Source organism: Cydia splendana, chromosome 12, assembly GCF_910591565.1.
Source record: "Cydia splendana chromosome 12, ilCydSple1.2, whole genome shotgun sequence".
Taxonomy (NCBI): domain Eukaryota; kingdom Metazoa; phylum Arthropoda; class Insecta; order Lepidoptera; family Tortricidae; genus Cydia; species Cydia splendana.
The window spans coordinates 20,960,507-20,981,636 of record NC_085971.1 but is presented as its reverse complement, the minus strand read 5'-3'; the positions used below and the strand labels follow the sequence as shown (position 1 = coordinate 20,981,636).

The 21,130-nt window shown below is 37.6% G+C and overlaps 2 protein-coding genes across 3 annotated transcripts in view; both read left to right on the top strand.

The window, feature by feature from the left end:
- Positions 1-13,464, top strand: part of LOC134795734 (transmembrane protein 64) — a 53,533-nt gene extending 40,069 nt beyond the window's left edge. The window contains exons 3-4 of the mRNA XM_063767683.1: positions 8,186-8,958; positions 8,994-13,464. Of these exons, the coding sequence (XP_063623753.1) occupies positions 8,186-8,305 (120 nt within the window). The 3' untranslated portion in view covers positions 8,306-8,958; positions 8,994-13,464. The remainder of the gene's footprint in view (positions 1-8,185; positions 8,959-8,993) is intronic.
- A 1,102-nt stretch (positions 13,465-14,566) lies between these two features.
- Positions 14,567-20,653, top strand: LOC134795687 (uncharacterized). 2 transcript variants are annotated; one of them, XM_063767619.1, is made up of 7 exons: positions 14,567-14,829; positions 14,904-15,581; positions 16,087-16,189; positions 16,402-16,525; positions 16,648-16,713; positions 17,378-17,484; positions 17,615-20,653. In XM_063767619.1, the coding sequence occupies exons 1-7, from the start codon at positions 14,628-14,630 to the stop codon at positions 17,673-17,675; spliced, it is 1,341 nt and encodes a 446-aa protein (XP_063623689.1). In that variant the 5' UTR covers positions 14,567-14,627; the 3' UTR covers positions 17,676-20,653. The 2 variants fall into 2 exon arrangements, with proteins under 2 accessions (XP_063623689.1, XP_063623688.1); XM_063767618.1 differs by having other exon boundaries at positions 16,081-16,189.
- The last annotated feature ends 477 nt before the right edge of the window (positions 20,654-21,130 follow it).

Below are 21,130 nucleotides of genomic sequence, written 5' to 3'. Positions count from 1 at the left end.
CGGCTCTTGATTTCTTAAAAATCCTAAACTGTAAACGTAACTAATATAGCTTATTGATTGCAATACCGTTCTCTATAATATTATCCCCAAAATTGTTTAATTTCCCGTTCGCAGATGTTAATCGGTATCACCCTCATGGTGTGGGTGGTGGGCAAGGCGCGACGCGAGCTCGCGAGCGCGCTCGCGGCGGCCGAGGAGCGCCGGCCGCTGCGCTTGTCTTGCTGACGCTCTTATAGTACAAGAGTCTAACGGGAATATGCAGGTTTTACAATTTTCATCATTCATTGCTAAATATGTTTCTAACCTGTAAACTCAAAACTCGGCCGAGGAGCGCCGTAAGGCCGCAGCGCTTGTCTTGATGACGCGTGTGTAGTGCGCGAATCTAACGGGGATAGTGCAGATTTAACATTTTTGTAAATACAGTATTTTGCTAAATATGTTTTAATCCTTGAAGACAGGCTAGTCGCGTGTAGATTCGTAAAGTCCAGTCCTCTGGACGCACGGCACGCTTGCGGTGGGTTGCGGATACGGTTAAGTAGAGATCTCGTAGTTACTATACTTACTAATGTGCTTTTCTAACTGGAATGGGAATAGGTACGCACACAGGTATTTATACACTTTATTATACTGCTATGCTATTTTTTTCTTCCTTTAAGCCTGCTAAACCTCTGAAACTGTCCATTAGTCGTTGAGTCGAATGTATCTACTGGTTTAGCTATAATTTTTGAAAATTAGTTTAAATATTTTTGTTGTAATTACCTGAATAAATAAATAACAAATAACCATTAAAGTCGACGAGTAGAAAAAGATAATTTTCATATCCTTGCCTCATGTTTCAGTATTGTGGCCATTGTGGGCTCATACCTAATCCTTCCCTTCCCTAATACTTCCCAGAATGCTAATGGAAATTGTACTCATTTCTAATGGCGTACCGAAAATTCAGCTATCTATAAATAGGTAATCTAGACACGCGGTAGCGTGTCCAGCCAAGTTCAAAGAAAAAGGAACTGGCGACGCAGCAACCGTGTGTAATATTACACGAACCATTTCGAGCTACTTTTGACCCCTTCACAACTTGAAACCTACTTAACCTACACTAATGAAATTTGGCACATGTATTCAAGCCCCTTAGCTTGTCCAAAATACAAAATTTCATAAACGTAGCTCAAACAGTTACTGATAAATTAACGTTTAAAAACCGGCATTTTTGTGACTGACTGACATATAGATCATAAATCTAACCCACTTCCAGATGACCTAGAAACTTGAAATTTGGCATCAAGGTAGACTATTAGGTGTATATAGAGGGAAAAATCTGAAAAGTGGAAATTATTGATATTTCGATGGAAAAAAAATAATTAATACTTATAGACTAAAAACCTAACCCACTTCTAGATCACTTAGAAACTTGATATGTGGCACCAAGGTAGAATATTGGGTGTATATAGAGGAAAAAATCTGAAAACTGGAAATTATTGATATTTCGAGGGAAAAAAATAATTAATAGTTTTAGACCAAAAACCTAACCCACTTCTAGATCACTTCGAAACTTGATATTTGGCATCAAGGTAGACTATTAGGTGTATATAGAGGAAAAAATCTGAAAAATGGAAATTATTGATATTTCGATGGAAAAAAAAGAATTAATACTTATAGACCAAAAACCTAACCCACTTCTAGATGACTTAGAAACTTGATATTTGGCATCAAGGTAGACTATTAGGTGTATATAGAGGGAAAAATCTGAAAACTGGAAATTACTGAGATTTAGATGGAAAAAATAATAATTAATACTTATAGATCAAAAATCTAACCCACTTCTAGATCACTTAGAAACTTGATATTTGGCATCAAGGTAGACTATTAGGTGTATATAGAGGGAAAAATCTGAAAAATGGAAATTATTGATATTTCGATGAAAAAAAAAGAATTAATACTTATAGACCAAAAACCTAACCACAGATTAATAAATAGTTACTACGTAACAGATACTTCATTCCCAAACAAAAGCGAAAATACCTACGCTATAATAGCCTACAAAACCTTAATAATAATACCTGCTGCTCAGGACAAGAAGAAATGTACCATAAGTACGCGCACAAAGAGTCGAGACTGTGTTGCCCGCCGTGCGAGTCACGTGCTAACGCGTCATCGTAAGAATGCGCTAGGGTTGTAGGCATCTACCTATGATGATTATTGTAATAAAACGAATGTTGCGGATCAACCATATTTTTTATTAGTCAATCAAATATGTTTTAGTTTTATATAATGATTTATATTTTTTTCCTTTCTCAGAATTCTCTGTTATTAAATTTTATAGTTGTAAATATCCTAAATTGCGTAAATAATTTTAATAAATACTCAGGAGCAAAGCAACGGAAAATCAACGGTTTTTAAAGTTGTAATTCGGTGCTACCAGGCCCCAATTTCACCACGGTGACAGGTGCGACAATTGTAAAATCACTGTTGCTGACGTCACAGGTATCCATGGGCTACGGTTACCGCTTACCATCGGGCGGGCCGTATTCCTGTTTGCCACCATCATTGTATTATTAAAAAAAACTTTATTATATCGGAATAAAACAGATATTTATTTTGCGAAGTTTCTGACAATTGTCAAGATTTAGAAGAATTGTAGGTAATTCTTGACAGGTAATGAGTTATATGTCGGAATTTCGTGACAATTGTAGTGTTTCTTGTGACAATTGTCATAAACTTATCAAGAGAAATATCTGTTTTTTTCCGATATAATAAAGTTTTTTTTAATAAAACAATGATGGTGGCAAACAGGAATACGGCCCGCCCGATGGTAAGCGGTATCCGTAGCACATGGATGCCTGTGACGTCAGCAACAGTGATGTTTTACAATTGTCGCACCTGTCACCGTGGTGAAATTGGAGCCAGGCCGATTAATTATTACGTCGTCAAAATTATTAAAAAATACTTTTTCTAACCCTTCAATATAATTCTTAAACGTTTCAGGTGGGACCTTTAGCCCGCCATAAAAAGATGAATCTTTATTATAGGCTTTTTCCTTTGTTTTTTGACTTTTACACCCATTTACTGCACAACACTGCAGCGCGGGAAACGTGCGGTGCGAGCGTTCAGGCGGGCGTTCGGCGGCCCTCTGTCGGTTGTATCGTCGACGATACGCCGAGCGGTAGGCATATAGCGCGTGGCCTTGAGCGTGTGACGGAGGCCTGACCTAACCCACTTCTAGATGACTTAGAAGCTTGATATTTGGCATCAAGGTAGACTATTAGGTGTATATAGAGGGAAAAATCTGAAAACTGGAAATTATTGATATTTCGATGGAAAAAAAATTAATACTTATAGATCAAAAACCTAACCCCTCTTCAAGATCACTTAGAAACTTGATATTTGGCGTCAAAGTAGACTATTAGGTGTATATATAGGGAAAAATCTGAAAACTGGAAATTATTGATAATTCGATGGAAAAAACATAATTAATACTTATAGACCAAAAACCTAACCCACTTCTAGATGACTTAGAAACTTGATATTTGGCATCAAGGTAGACTATTAGGTTTATATAGAGGGAAAAATCTGAAAACTGGAAATTATTGATATTTACATGTAAAAAAATTTATTAGGTAATACTTATAAACCAAAAACCTAACCCACTTCTAGATCACTTAGAAACTTGATATTTGGCATGAAGCTAGACTATTAGGCGTATAAAAAAGAAAAAAATCTGAAAACTGAAACTTTTTAACAATTGACCGCGCGTTAGCTAGGGTCTCCTTTTCAGCTTAGGCAAACTGCTTTTATGATGAATACCTACTATAGTAATTTCTGTACAAAAAGTAATGATATCCCAACAAAAACATAAATGTGAAATGAGAGCCAAGTTCAATATTAAGAATATGTGTCGTTGTTGACTCGCTGACAAAAGAATTGAGATCTATATGGGTGCCAAGTTCTGTGTTGTGTAGAAAATCCTGAAATTATAAAGGAGTTGTCTTGGCTAGTTTTTACGTATAGGCTACTTTTCTAAAATTTGGTTTGTTGGTAAAAACTAGCCAAGTCAAATCCTTTATAATTTCAGGATTTTCTACACAACACAGAACTTGGCACCCATATAGATCTCAATTCTTTTGTCAGCGAGTCAACAACGACACATATTCTTAATATTGAACTTGGCTCTCATTTCACATTTATGTTTTTGTTGGGATACCTATTACTGTTTAAGCCATGTAGCAAATATCAGCGAACCTTATCAGTTATCACCAAATTTCGAGGGCAACCATCTAATACCGCTTACTATCTATTGACACTCCTGACGAGATAGTTATATTACCTAGTTATATCTTATCATTATCACCGTCATTTGGCGTTATCACGTCATGTGCATGATGACAATGTTTACACAACGTCCACACTGACACCTGACTAATTGTATACCTTATTGTAATAATAACAAGGTCTAGTGGTCAGTTAAAATTGCTGTTGGTTGGTATGGTACACACCGACTATCTCCACGTATTCATAAAAAAGGTTCCTGATTTGTGAACTTGAGATGAATGCCAAGGTACGAGATATTATTTATTTTGTATTAATTATTGTGGTGTTGTGAGCCTTCTTGAGTGCCACATAGACCAAACAGTGGTCTATTGGCGGCCCTTTAAAGTTCATTACTAATGCCCGTTGAATCTATAGGAAATTCCATATTCTTCGCGCCGTAATGTTCTGTACCTATAAGGTTGCAATATGTGCCGCCCTAACATAGGTACCTACTCCTTTTTGACATTAGTGGTCAGCAGAGAATGTGCATTGCTGTCTCCTCTGTCATGTTTCGTGGCAAAACCTGCATGTCGCGTTTTATTTCTTTCAAGGTTTCTGTACCATTCTGTGTATGTATTATATTTTTCTAATTCATTTAGGTACCGAGTTTGAATTCAAACTAAAAAAGTAGGTAGGTAAGTATGCGTCGTTTAAAACAACCTTTGTGCGTCTTTTTGGAGGTAGAACTTGTTACCGTATCCGTACTTGTTTGACTGGTTTTGAAGCTAAACAGAAATTAAATGTTATCTCTCTTGTAAAATTTCTGTTCGTCACCTGTTTACTTAGGTAAGTTATACAGTTTTATTGTACAATTAAAATAATGAACTCAAAAATATACACAGATTATCACGCAAAATAAATAATTCTACTTTTAATTTAGAATCTTTACTAGTTGACAAATAGTAAGTATCCGCAATTCGGACCGTATCTTACAAAGTTTTTTTTTTGCAAAAAAGTTGGCAATTGAAGTGTCAGTTGATGTTCGTTACTTCCATATTATTTTACTGAAAGGCCATAGTCGGTTTTCCATAGTAATTTGGCCCTTAAACCAATTTGATTCGGGTTTTTTTTTGTGAGTACCTCTTATGGTGAAGGATATTTTTGCTGAGTATCAACATCCTACTAGTGACAGTTTTTGACTTATGATTTTTTAATTGTTTTTCTTTAATGTATTGTTTATGGGGATGTATTCAAGCGATTTGCTTAATTTTCCTAAATAGTGTTCTTTACTTAGGTATGCATCTATACTCAAAAAACGAATACCAGTTGTCATATAAAAAAAAAGAAAAAAAAAGTTTAAAAAATAAAACATTTTTTTATGTCGTGGTGAAGTAGTGATACCTCTAATTTATTTTTCTAGTTGTAGGCCAGACATTGGCCTACTACTTGCCTAAATATCAAAATTTTCCAAACGGTACTTCCTGTCAAAAATTAGCAATGTGTGTGGTCAAGTTCTGTACTCAATCGGTGTTTTTCAATGTAGTATACAAACATTAAGTTGCCATTAGCATTTTACTCTTAAATACGACAACCTGATAAGAAACATAATCGAAGAGTTTGTATACTACATTGAAAAACACCGACTGAGTACAGAACTTACCACACACATTGCTAATTTTTGACAGGAAGTACCGTTTGGAAAATTGCGATATTTAGGCAAGTAGTAGGCCAATGTCTGACCTACAACTAGAAAAAAAAATTAGAGACTACTTCACCACGACATAAAAAAATGTTTTATTTTTTTAAACTTTTTTTTTCTCTTTTTTTATATGACAACTGGTATTCGTTTTTTGAGTATAGATGCATACCTAAGTAAAGAACACTATTTAAAAAAATTAAGCAAATCGCTTGAATACATCCCGATAAACAATACATTAAAGAAAAAAAAATTAAAAATCATAAGTCAGAAACTGTCTCTAGTAGGATGTTGATACTCAGCAAAAATATCCTTCACCATAAGAGGTACTCAGAAAAAAAACCCGAATCAAATTGGTTTAAGGGCCAACTTACTATGGAAAACCGACTATGGCCTTTATTACGTTTTGTTTTTGGGTTTGATTACGGTAATTAAACTTAATTGTTAGTATATCTTAAGAAACCATGAGTGAATAGGTAAGTGACAAAGAAGGATTTCATTCTTCAGGTAGTCTAATATGTTCTCACTGCTGATGTGAAAAGTTTTGTGTACTATACATGAGATCAAAGTTATTTACATCTCGTGCGGCTTTGAGTCTCTTACTACGCTCAAGATTCTAAATTATAAAACAAGATATTAAAGAATCTTTCGCTTGCACGGGACTCAAAATAAGCACTCGAAGAAATATCAAACTTTGATATCTTGTTGTACAAATAACTATTTCTGTAGACACCAAAGCTGATGACCACAAGTTTTGAAACAAATTACTTATACTATACTGTACTTAATTTTTTACAACTGGCTGACGTGTTATAATATAATATATCTCTAAAATAAATCAGATTGTACATAATACAGAATATTGCTGTCCGACTGATATCCAAATGAATGATCAGTCCAAAGTGCCTGAAGTGAAGTCAAAAGCGACATTAGTGCGTAGAAATGTCGCCGCCCGTCCTTTGCATTGTGCATTCGTTCCGAGACTTCGGAGCCGACGACAATTCAGCCGAATATCTAGAGCGTACAGGGTGGACCATTTACATTTACTCCGAATACTAATTCGACACGAAAATTACAGTTTATTTCGGTTGATTTGTTTTATATTTAAGATTTTGTATACCCATACCTATACTAATTCTAGTTTCAAACTCCACATATTATACCTACATAAGCTTATCTAGGTATTATAAGTTTTTTTCGAGCGTCGTTGTACAAGATAAGATTATTTTAGTGAATCTAAAACTATGAAAACCAAAGCTCCTATGTTACAATTAAAAATTTGTTACAACATGTTTAATGGCAAAAACAACTCGACCGGATAAATACATGTAAACCGCTTTTGTCACCAGCTACTTCCTGTTTTAAAAAGGTACAGTCAGCAGCAGAAATTGCTAAGCGGGCGAGGTGTTCATAATTACCTTGACACGCTCTTATCCTCTTAATAATAAAGTCGCGTCAAGATCATTTTGAACACCTCGCCCGCTTAGCAACTTCTGCTGCTGACTGTACCTAGGTACGCTAACAGATAATTTCACGACGACTATAATCTTTCGATAAATTATATTTAATTCGAAGAACACATTACAGCCCATCAAATGATGTATTGCATAAAAGTCCCGAAAAACTCATAAATAGGTACGACCGGCCCCAATTTCACCACGGTGACAGGTGCGACAATTGTAAAATCACTGTTGCTGACGTCACAGGCATCCATGGGCTACGGTTACCACTTACCATCGGGCGGGCCGTATTCCTGTTTGCCACCATCATTGTATTATTAAAAAAAACTTTATTATATCGGAAAAAAACAGATATTTCTTTTGCGATCTTTCTGACAATTGTCAAGATTTAGAAGAATTGTAGGTAATTCTTGACAGGTAATGAGTTATATGTCGGAATTTCGTGACAATTGTAGTGTTTCTTGTGACAATTGTCATAAACTTAGCAAGAGAAATATCTGTTTTTTTCCAATATAATAAAGTTTTTTTTAATAAAACAATGATGGTGGCAAACAGGAATACGGCCCGCCCGATGGTAAGCGGTAACCGTAGCCCATGGATGCCTGTGACGTCAGCAACAGTGATGTATTACAATTGTCGCACCTGTCACCGTGGTGAAATTGGAGCCTGGGGTTTCTGCTCCCCGGCTTGAAAATCGCACGTCTTGCCTTGGTCTTGCCTCTAAGATATTCCGTCTTCATCAGTCAATATATAAATGCTAACGTAAAAACTCTCCTGTTTCCAGATCTTAATCGGCATCACGCTGATGGTGTGGGTGGTGCAGAAGGCGCGCAAGGAGCTCACGCTCGCCATCATGGCGGCCGAGCTGGGCAGGGAGACCCCTTCCACCAGCAGCTCCAGCTAGCCCACGGCGCCCGAGGACAGCCCGGCCAGCCCCGCCAGCTAGCCAGACAGCGCGGCCAGGTCCGGCAGCGTAGCCAACTGGCCAGAGGATAGTAACCCACGGAACGGAGAGGCGAGTGGTGTCTATGAGTCCACGGCGCCAGAGGACACCGTGGCCAGTCCTCACAACAAGCCAGAGAATGTGGCCGTTCCGGCCAATTAGCCAGAGACTAGGGCCAGGTAGCCAGCGGGGATGGAATGGCTAGTGGTGGGTGTCTGCTTGTCCACAGACCTGGACATAAGTGGGCCACCAGACAGTGTAGTAGATCAGCCTCCAGGTGACAGTGTAGCTAGAGTGAAGCTGGTCTATAGGCTTGGATATAAGTAGGCCTGAAGGGAGCGCACTTGCGTGCGATCTGTGATATTAGACTAAGTATTATTAGGTACCCGGGAGTTCCTTAAGATGGGCGCTTTCATCGTCAACGTGGCCTTCACGTTGTAACAGTATGCATGATTGTATTGTACAGGACGATAACGAAGGTGGAAAAGAGATGGACAATATGCTACAGATCGTAGTGGTGAAGTGTGAATAACCTCTGAGAGAAATGCTCATACTTGACTTATTCTTAGAACTCTTAGAACATATTGGTCGTTTAAACTGTGTAACGTATAGACGTATAATATATAACGTGTGTATTACGAGTATAGAGATAAAGATGTAATTTCATGATATTTTCTAAAACGACCTGTGAGAACTGCCAGTGATCTCTTTAATATTTCTTAAGAACATTTTGCCTGCAGTTTAAGAGTAGCGCTAACAAATTTTGTAAGATGAAACCTGGAGAAAGTGCCCTGAACTCGTCCACACGGTTAACAGACAAGTAGTAAATCTTGCTGCTAAGACGTCTAGTGTTGATCATTTAACCCTTGAGACGTCAACTGACGTGCCCGGCCACAGCCCTATATCAACCTTCGTGCCGTTCCGACAAGGTTCACGACGACGCACCACCGCCGACAGGCGTGCCGTTCAAGGGGTTAACAGATGTTACTATTGTTAGTAGTGCTAGTACTTACTCGGGATTTTTGGTTTTTCCTGGCAAAGGCGACATATTTATTTATCATTAATTATAAACAGTTTTTAAACCGTGATGCAACAATAACACAACCTATTGATATGTAATCTCACTTGATTTAATTATATTTGTTCTTGAGTAATGAATGTAATGATAGAAAGGTATGTCTCTTCAACACATTTTTCGGGAAGTAAACATCAGTGAGACATCATTGGACAATGCCACCGCTCTATTTCCGAGTCAATACAATGTGGCACGCGTCCGTAGGCGTAGGTATTACACGTCGCAGTGGACATGTTTAATGTATCGGATAAAAATGCGTCCGATCGGCATTCTGGCGATTAGCCAAGATGCCACCGAGGCAGACCGAGCGCCACTCAGTTACTCCGCAGTCAGATGAGTTTCGATTGAGTCCAACAAGGGCTGTAAATAAGGGCAATGAGGAATGTGAAAGCTAAACCGGGTTAAACCATTTCCTGTAGTTATTTTATCCCGTGTTAACCAGGAGACGACAGCAGCACAGTTAGGTAAAAAAATGTGGCATGAATTGTTCAACATTTTTCATTCAAGAGACACTTCTGACAACTTATGACAACAAAAAGTTAATTCTTCTTCGTACAGAGTATAGGAGAGAAAAGGTGGGTGATTCCTCATATTGGGAATACATTATAATCAGTAAATAAATCACTCCCCATTCCCCATAACTTTATTCAACAACCTGTTGTTTGATTTCTGAGTTTGCTGGGAATCTATTTCTATTCGGAGTAATCCGGGACGAAACGTTGACTAATTTTTGCAAGAATAAATTAAAACTGTTTTCCGCCACACAAATAAGCTTGTTTTGCGGCGATACATTATCTAATCGGATAATTCGCGGGGAAACGATGGAACCAAATATATATTAAGACGTGCTCACACTACAATTTTCGACTTCAACAACTTCTTAAAGCAATTATAGCAAAATGTATATAAATCGTAGTTTTTTCAGTCAAGATACATATTATATGTGTAAATACATAACTTACTATTTTTTCAAAAAGTATTTTGTGCTTACAGCATCCAAATATACCTTTAACGGGTAGTTTTCTGATATTAATGAATGTTGCCAAATTACGGCGGTAGGCGCGGTAGGGGAAGCGAGTTCGTATTTTAATATTTAAAGTTTACGTTATGGAACGGGTTTTCGACAAGGTATTTATTTTCTATGATTACTACTACAATCATGACCATGTTTAGACACAAAATTAATATGAATTATTCTAATAGATCAATATAAGCGGCAAAAATATCTGAACATCAAATATTGTCAGCTATTCAGTGGAGGGTTCAGATATTTTTGACCAACATTTGGCATTTATTCTTATGAGCTCGAGACTATGTAACGGATATGTTAAAATTAAATAATTATTTATTGAACTTAGTTTGTAAGCTCCTTCTAATGTATCCTAGCTTAAGTAGGTGTTTATATTACAATTAATATATTCAATTCAAATATAAGTGACTTAAGAAACGCTAGGTATTAGGCTATTAGGTCTTACCGATCCCTATCGACATTGTAGTTTGGGTTAATAATAACTTTTTAGTCATAATTAGTTTGGTTTGGGTCTAATACTCATAATTCATAATTTAACTACTTACTACTACGTACATACAAATGTCTCATTTGAGATTTTGGTAACTGGGGCCGAATTTTAAACTTATTTGCATATGCTAATGCGCTTTCTGTCCGAAGTCATGTCATAATTGCTACTTATAATTAGCTTTTTTAACTAGAACTAAATACCAGGAAGAGAAAAGAAACTCAACTTCTTTAAATCTTGTTTTCGCCATATAATTCTATGGCATTTGATTTAAATTAAAAAATGTTCTTCCCTTTAAAACGTTTAAGACTGATTAATTTCGTGTTTGATTGAGTAGGTAGCTATTTGCTTTGCTATTGATATCTGCATTAGATACCGTTGACACAATTATCTCACCATTCTTCAACCTTATTCCCAAGATATAAGGTCCAATAATGACAGTGGTCGCAGCAGTACCAAGTGGCGACTGAAGTTATAATGCCGTCCTTTTCAATAGCGCTGTGTCTGAACACGCATGAAAGAGACGATTATGACTTCAGTCGCCAATTAGTATTGTGGTTAGTATAGTACCATCGTCCACGCTGCTAATTGACTATTTGTGAGCCCTATTGCAAGTATACAAGGGTCATCATTGGTCAGTGAAATGTTGCTGTTGGCTCGACCACTAGCTAATCAATCGTTATCGCTCGCTAGTAGTTATATCGTTCTTATCGTGCAATAACAGAACTAACGACTTTTTGATTAGTTGCATTAATCTAATGTTTATCTTTGTATGATAAACGCAGTGACCTTTGGGTTTCTTGAAGAGCAAAAACAATATGTAAAGGGTAAACACCTATGAGAAAAAAATGAATACCTATATTTGTTTCAGACACCAGCTACCTAAACCACCACCAGCTATACCTACTTCATTGCGCATAACGTCGCCTAAAATGGCAAACCTCGTAACTCAGGAATTTGCTAATTTATTTATTAGAGGTAATACCTAAAGCTGTAAAGTACTCCTGGGTTAACACTTAACAGCCGACGATGGCAGCCTTTCAATATACAATTCTTTTTAGTTTTTAAATACTTACAATTGAACATGATAAAATCCAATCTAACAACTACAAATCCAATACCTACATAACATGTTATTAAATTTTACTAAAAAAGTTATAAGTGGAGGATCTCGTTATTCTAAAAAATATTGACTTAATAATATGTCAAACTTAGCTTCTCGAAAGGTACTTTTTTAAGCTATATACCTACTTAATTACTGTAATTTGAATTTCTAAATTATTCAACCTATCCAATCTTCCAATTACCTTATTAATCTTATTATATCCCCTAATAATATACCTAGTATCTTCTTGCAACGAAATTCTAAAACTATTTATATTAAATTCTAAATACTGTTGTGTGAATTATCACATGTTTAATTAATAATTATTTCCAAATGCACACTAGTAAGTGTACTAGTACTAGTATGTGTACTGGTGTGCCGCCGGAAAGTTTCCAAAATTGCTTGAAGTTTCCACTAGGAATTATTTCGGAAACTTCTCATTATTATACAGGTATAGAAATTTTCAATTTCCAAAATGAAAGTTTCCTTTGTTACCTGTGAAACTTTATTGAAATTTCCGAGACCTTTTCAAGTTTTTGGAAACTTACCGCACTTGCACAACTATAAGTGTGTAACTAATTAAGAGCCTAATCTATGTGTAGGTACATCGACGGAGCTGTGCCATGAACGCTACGACATTTCAGTAACCTAAAAGAACCTAGTCTTCTACAATAATAATTCAGTTGCTTACCGACTTTCAGGAATGTAAAATGTGCTGATTTACTGAACTAACATATAAATTATTAAAGTCACTTTAACTTTTTGCGCTTTTTCTGTTGCAAAAGTTTACTAATGTTGTAAAAGATGTTAACTACCACATTTCATAGGATCCTTATGCTTACTTAGGACGATGTAGTAAGTCCTTACTCAACTTAGGACCCTTAGGTATAAAAGACAGCAGAGTGTAACCCTTCTACATCATGTCCTCCCTATCTAATAATACATGTGTAAATATGGAGCTGTATGTAATATAACTTATGCACTTTCTTTGATATTGAAAAGTTCTGTGCCAAATGTTTTTAAATAAAAAGATGTGAATATTGTGGATATTAAAAATCATGTAATTACTTATGTATTAAAATTTTTAGCGTTAGCAGCTATCGCTTGTTTGCTTTGTAACATTATTACAAGGTATCCCCTTTATTTCAAAAATAATAATGTGTAAATTGTAACCCCTTCATAAGTGTTAAAGTGCTCAGAATCTTTAACGACGTCACTATTTTTGTAATAATTAAGCAAATCAAACAAGTATAAATTATACTACCTAATTGCATTTATTGTTAACGAATTTATTTTGTTGTTATTATGTTTAGTATAATAATTGTTATCTGGCGACTATTTTGGTGGTAAACAGTCACAAAGAAGTGGTTAATCGGAGCCTTAAAGTAATAGGATAAATAACTAATACACAATTTGTCTTATTTATTTGGTTTTACTTATATTCCCCTTTTCACTGGATAAATTTATTATTTTATTAATATTTAATCTTTATTTGACTAAACACAACTTTACCATATAAAAGGTCCACTGTATTCTGGCAAATAAATAATTTGCTTTATTTGTAGACTATGGGCGGCCTTAATGCCATGATATGAGAGTACTTAAAATCGTGCAGAATGGAGAGCCTCTGTGCACAAAATAACGACCTCATGTGGTCGCACCCTGTCACGAGGAATTGAGGAAGATGGTGGAAAACTACGTGGACGTGGACGTCCGTCCGTGGAATCTTATTGCGTCAACAAGTCAACAACACAAATAAATTGACAACCTCAGGCAAACTCCATCGAGCGGTGAGAGCTACGCCATCCGCATCCGATCCGGGAGATCGAGATCGATGGAGACAAATGACGGGAGCTGCAAAACCAAGTGGTCACGATCATCAGTAATGAGGGACCGACAAAGAAGAGAGATATTCTAAATAATTCTATTTGCAAAGTGTGTGATGCGGGCGAGGATGCGGGATTGGAACTTATTATGCATAGAAGGTAGGATCGTATAGAAGTGGTATAAGCGTGCCTCCGTGAGGGACAAAACATACGCAAATGCGACACTGTGATTGGTCGAATTAATTTGTTGCCCACCATAATCCATACTAATAAAAAGGTGGGGAACAAACAAAAAGTGAGACTGTGACAAGGACAAGCAATAATACCGCTTTCTCTGCTAGTCCTACTGAAAGTTCCATAAGTGCATCTCGTTCGGTCGTTTGGCCCCTCCCCCGTTTCATCTCTATATTATTGTACCTCTATGTTATTATGAGATTTATGAGATGAGATTAATTCCGTTTAATTTTTTTCATATGTTGCTACTGCAATAATTTGTTTGTAAAATAGTAAATTCCTTTTGATAAATAATCACGCTAAGATAATTTATTTATTAGTAATTTTACTCCTACGATTGAAAAAAGTACGCAGTAAGTACGTAGTAAGTACTTTTATTTACTTATTTTTACATAAATACAAGACGCGCTAGTAAAAAGTGGCAAATTTTTAAAACTCTGAATTCTGATTTGAACGCGCCTTTATTTACGAACGCAACAGTTTTGTTATTTTTGAACGCAATTTACGAACTGTCATTTTCATTATCATGGCGGAGGACGAGGACGGTGTATCAAATAAGAAATCGGCCCAAAATTCAAATAATGCAGGGTCTTCTCAGGACAACGAGCAGAACCGAACGGATTTGCCATACTTCCCCCGTTTACTAACCCCGGAAACTGATGAAGCGAAGTGTAATAATAGCGAAAACGGCGATGCGTCGCCCGCTGAAGCAAAAAGTTCGTCTTCGAGTGAGTGTTTGGAAGTTGTTTTTTGTCATCTAAATATAAAGGCACGCCTCGAGTCTCGTTCGTTTTGCTTTCAGAGTCCACCGGGGCGACACGAAAGGAGGAGAACCCGTTCTCGTTCCGTCATTTCCTGAAGCGCGACCTGTCGCTGCCGGGCACCTCGACGTACGAGAGCACGGGCGCCCGGCCCAAGGTGTACGCCAGCACGGTGCAGCACTCGCCCACGCGGCCCGATGCCGCGCGCGACCCCCAAGCCAAAGAGAAGAGCGCGGAGCCCCGCGCCAGTGATAATACGTCTTCGAATAGTTCCGTAGAGGTGTCTCATAATAGTGTAGTGGACAATACCGAGTGCGATCGTAACCCGTACGCGGCCGGCGCGGACCCGCAGCCGTACCGGGCCGGCCTGGAGCCGCTGGGCATGCCCTCGCTGCCCGACTTCGTGCAGGATCACATACTAGTGGAGCAGGCCTACCTGAACTCTAACGGGCCAATATCAGTGGATCTGGATAATCTGCCGGATTTTACGTTTAACACAAATTTCAACGCGGGGGGCGCCGGGTCACTGGGGCGGCGGACGCCGCGAGGTTACGGCGGGCGCGGGTACGCGGCGCCGCTCGACCTGCCGCCCGGCGCCGAGGGCGCGCCCGACGAGGATGTGCCGCTCAGTCTGGACCTCACCGAGTCTGTGAATCCCGCTGACCGACGGAACATGTCTCCCCGCACCACATTTCCGTTAGACCTGCCTCCCAATGCTGGTGAGTTTTCTTTTTATTGCTATAGTGTTTATAATTCATGGTGACAAGTATTACCCGCCTGTTGTTTACCTCTGCTTGTATTTCTGTTTTCTTTTGTATTGTTTCCTTTTATTGAGGTGTGCAATAAAGAGTATTTGTATGACCAGATTGAGAAAATGAATTATTACTTGCATAATTATGTTTATTGTTTATCACTTGCCATTTGCATGACCTGACTTTTAATTATGTTATGAAATATTAATGATGGACACAAAAATGCAATTATGCCAGTAGAATATAATGCTCCTGAGAAAAATACTGTATGAAGTAATGCTAGTATAGTTTATTTAAAATATTATGAAGTAAATGTTTATTGAAAAATTGGGTTAAATCTATGATTCTGTATATTAGTCAAATGACACCATGGATTTAACTGCCAGCTCTGATGTCAATATGTGACACTATCTTAACATTTGGCAACACTAACTATATAAGATAGTGTATGATGTTGATGTGTCAGGGGCAGAGTCCATGCGGCTGCCAGACTTCCTGCCCGTGCACCCGGGACGGACTTCACCTGAACCAGAGCCTGATTTGCAGCCTTTGCTGCAGGAGCTAGAGAGGACAAGGTATGATGAACTTTTTACCATCTTATAATTATCACAGCAGCACTAGCGCATAAAAATTAAAAGCAAGGGATGAAAGGTACAAGTTAAATGTCAGAATGGTCAACAGTCAATAGTCCTAGTATTTATTTGTAAAAGATAGTTGGAACTATTACTGTGGTGTATGATGGAAATTCTACATAAAATAAAAGGTAAAAATCATTCTGCTCGTGCAGGACAGAGTTAAATGTGGAGCGGCGCCAACGTGTGCGGCTGGAGGAGGAGCTGCGCGCCGCGCGGGCCGAGGCGCAGCAGGCCCGGCGGCGCGCCGGCGACGCGAGGGCCATGGGCGATGATGCGGTAAGCGAGCGAGCTAATTATTTGTAAACAGGATTTCATAAATTGTACAACTGATAAACTTTATCACAGATAAAGTACCTAGGTGGTTTGAATATAATCAATGTTCAAACTTGTTTTTTCAGTATCGAGAATCACCTGAATCAGAATCATTGGTAAATCAATTGAAGATACAAATCAGGAGGCTTAAGGTCAGTCATTGACTCGTTTGTTAATATTTCATAAAGGTCTATTTAGAGATGGAGACGATTTGGAGACGCCTAAATTAAGGCGCCTAGAAAAGGCACCATATAAACACTTTCGGTGCCATTTTTTCGCAGCATGCCAGCGCTGGCACGGAATAGAACACGAGTCTATTTTGTGGCGCCAGTGACCCGCGTCTCTCGCTGCCCCCGCGCCTATTTTTCGGACTCGTGTAAACACGTCGCTGCCAGTCGCTAGCACGCCTCTTGCTTTTGCTTTGGTTTTTCAACTTCAGAGCTCCTGAATTCATTTTAAATGATGGAGATCCTGAGATAGACTACAGATCTCCTTATATCCTGAGATCCTGGATAGGAGATCCTGGATCTCCTGAGTTATCAGGACAACTAGGAGATGCGCAAAAACTAGATCCATCGGCTGTGGCGGCGTGCTAATGACTGGTACTGAAAAGGCACCATGTAAACGACTAGTGTCGGTTTGCTGGTCACTGGCGGCGAGATTTAGACGGCTGAAAATAGTTATTGTCTAAACGGTCTGAAGATGTGCTTTAGGTAGACACTGGCGCCGTAATTTAAGCGTCTCAAAATAGTCTCCATCTAAATCGACCATTATGGTCGATTGGTCAAAAATTCAAATGAGCATTTTTTTGTTCAGGAAGAGCTGGCGGCCGCGCAGGCCTCGGTGCGCGCCCTGCGCGGCGGCCAGGCCGGGGCCGCCGCCGAGCTGCGCGCCGCCGCCGACGTGGCCGAGGCCTCGCTCCGGTACGTGAAAAAAAGATAAACTTACACTTTCCATATCACAAACTATAAATTTAAATTAATATACTTTACCCCGTTCCGACGAGATTCTATTTATGAACAGGTAAACCTGACCGATGTTTTTCTTCCGCAGCGATCTCCTTGCGGGCCTGGATCAGGTCCGGAGCCTGAGCCACACGCTCGACCCCACATGACGCCACTAACGTTTAGGCTAGTGTGTGCTGTATGGTAGTACAGGCCTCCGGCCGCCACCGGCACGGCATATAACCCCCCCACGTTCATTGCATCACATACATACAGACAAATGTCAAAGTGACAGGTGAATGTTAACAATTTGTGATTTGTATACCTTTGCTTTAATACCCACCATGCAAGAATAACAGTATGGTCTGTCCGATTTCTAAAATAAAGATCGCCATACATTACTAAAGCGTACTTGATCTTAAAAAAACGGACAGACTATAACAATTAAATTTTATTAAATTGAACATAACAAAAACATTTCAAAATAGAATGAAACAAATGAATAAATGATATGAGACATGTTATACCTAGCCCCACCTCCACAGTAACCAACGGCTTGTGTTTTAGGATACATGATTATTTAAATATCCACATTGTTGTAATGAATGTTATAAATTTCAGCCTTTGGGAGAAGGGGAAGTAAAATTACAAGTTTAAATGTTTAATATTATAAAATATATAACTCTGATGACTGTCCCGTATTTACCTAATGACGAGATACTTTCTGGCAAGTGTTGCCATTTGAACTTGTAACTTTAACAATACTTTCAACTGAATAAAAATGAACAACACTGTAAATATAAAATTGTACAGCACTCCGGTCTCTCGGGGCCTAACAAGAGTCTCGCCTTGACTTGCTCTTAGAGCAAGTCTTATTCTTCTAATTCATTTATAATTAGCTGAAATAAATGACATCTTTTATACATATTTGATTCTCGAGCCCCAGTAGTATTGTATTCGCGCCTCACCAATATTACATTTACCGTTGAATCGAACGGATACTTGTTTCCTTGAGATGGATTGTCTGTGGAAAGTTCTGGACCCTTCTCTTGGTCTTTACACTTGTAAAACCACGCACGTACAATACACTTAACTGGGGCCCATTTCTCGAACGATATTAGTCTAATATTATTAGTGTGTTGTCATGGCAACCCATACGATTTGACAGTTCGTGGACTAATAATATAAGTCTAATATCGTTCGAGAAATGGGCCCCTGGAGGTCGAGTTTATATTTCAAACGTAACGTTATTCTTTTTGTTATTTCCAACGGAATCTCATTGTGTTAGTTTTCAGAACATAAATGATTATAAGAAAACAACTAGCTGCTGCTATTTATCAGTGTAATACTACTAATACTTTTGTATAAAATATTTCTGATAAAAATACCTGTTATAAAAGTAACTATAGTTAATAGTCAAATAATTGTGTAGGGGGCTGTCCATAGATTACGTCATCGTTTTGTGACTAATTTTTTAAATAATTTGAAATGACGTAATTTATGAATAGCCCCTAGGTACCTAAAATACAGTGAGCTAGTAAGTAGTAAATATATTCAAGAAAGTTAATAAAAAACACTGTTGCGTAAAAACGTGGGTCTTACAAGTAAATCAATATAAATATTAGGGGGACATCTTACACAGATCAACCTAGCCCCAAACGATGCAAAGTTTGTACTATGGGTCCTAGGCGACGATATACATACTTATATACATAGAAAACTCCCATGACTCAGGAACAATTATTTGTGTTCATCGCACAAATAAATGCCCTTACCGGGATTCGAGCCCAAGAGCATCGGCTTCGCAGGCAGGGTCACTACCCACTAGGCCACACCGGTCGTCAAGTTCAAGGTCAAGTTATAACTGTGTTACAAATATCGACTTTAAATATCTTTGTATCATAACGTTTCTTTAATGTTTATATTTAAACAAATTGTAACCGTGACAATGTAAATAGGTACAAGCGGACGGATGAGGGAGGGAGGTTCAATGTGAACGATTAAGTAATATTATTATATTATAACAGTGAAATTGCGAGTGATATATCGAGTAAGTATGTATTTGTAGCTTATTAAGGCAGACTGTACGGTGATTTTGATCGGATGCCAAAAACTTACCATTGTGTTGCCATTACAGTAAAATGATTATTTGTGGTAATGTTGCACTAAGCAAAAACTATTTTATTATTATTAAAGTCGACCGAGGTATTTTTTCAAACATCATGAATTACAAGAGCTTTTCTGTCTATCTAGTGATAAAAGCGTTTGCTACTTGTAAATATAATGTAACAGAGGGCGTTCCGCACATCATATTCGAGAAATAAATTATACACCTTAAGATTGGCCTTAATATTAAAAAAAAATCCTTAATATTTTTTTTATTATACACTATTTCATATCAGGAAATATCGATCATGATTTTGTATGAAAGAAATTAGTTTATTGCTCTAGTAAAAGTTCTTGGCTGATAATAGCATAATGTCATTTATGGAATATTAATCAGTGACAGTAAGGTCGGTTATCTGGTAGGTATTTGGCATCTAATAGTGCTCCCATGCTGCAGATATATAATTATACGTAACATGATGTAGATGTAGCTAGTATAGCATTAAGTATAGTCGAATTCATAAATATGTAGGTACCTATACATTTCTTCACCTTAATCCATTGCAATAAGGTTGAAAAATGTAGATGTGGTTTATGAACTCGAGTGTAAAACTGGCGTTATACTCGTATAATTATCATTATAAAACTGCAGTGTGGAAGTATAACAACATGCAATCACCGTACAGAAAAGGTATTCTCCAGACACTTGTGTCTTGTATGGACGAGGCTTATATCCAGAATATATGAAATATATTTATTGTAACATTTACTTTTTATACTTATGCACCTTCATTTATTTATATGATAAGCTATGATAGTTGCGTGTTTACCTATTTTGCTCTTTTCAACTAAATCATTTTGACTATAATTTCAGTTTGTGCCTTACCTAGTAGATACCTATATTTTTATCGTTCCTCAATAATATTATGTTCAATTTCTTGTGTATGGAATTGTGAAGATTGATTAACGATTATTTTAAGACGATTTGTTTCGATGTACTCGCGGATGGATCTTCCGGAATAAAGAACTTACTTCGTTAAAATGACTTATTATTTGTAAAAATTACTGTTAGATAGGCCGATCAACTATTTCTTGTTGTTATTCTGTCCCATCAGCCAGGAGACAATAGTAGCATAGTTTCTTAGAAGAGCTGCTGTACCATGTTCTACAAACGTGCTTAGTAGATGTCCCATTATGGAAAGGCCTTATAACTACCAAAAAAATCAAGTTTGGTTCATTTAAATACGAAATAACTAGTATTTTAGGAGTGTCCCAGGAGACCGTAACCATGGCAACTAGTGACAAGGAAAAGTTGATTCACCCATATACCTTGACGAACAGCTGCCAGTCCAGTAATAAAGGATGGTATAGCTAACTAGCTGTTTCTTTGCTCTAAAAATTATATACCTTTTGGGGAAGCTCTCTTTGAGGATTGAAAACATAATAGTAATGAAACGAAACAACACATTAGTACACTTTAAAACAAATCAATTTATTGTAATTATTGCAAATTTGACAG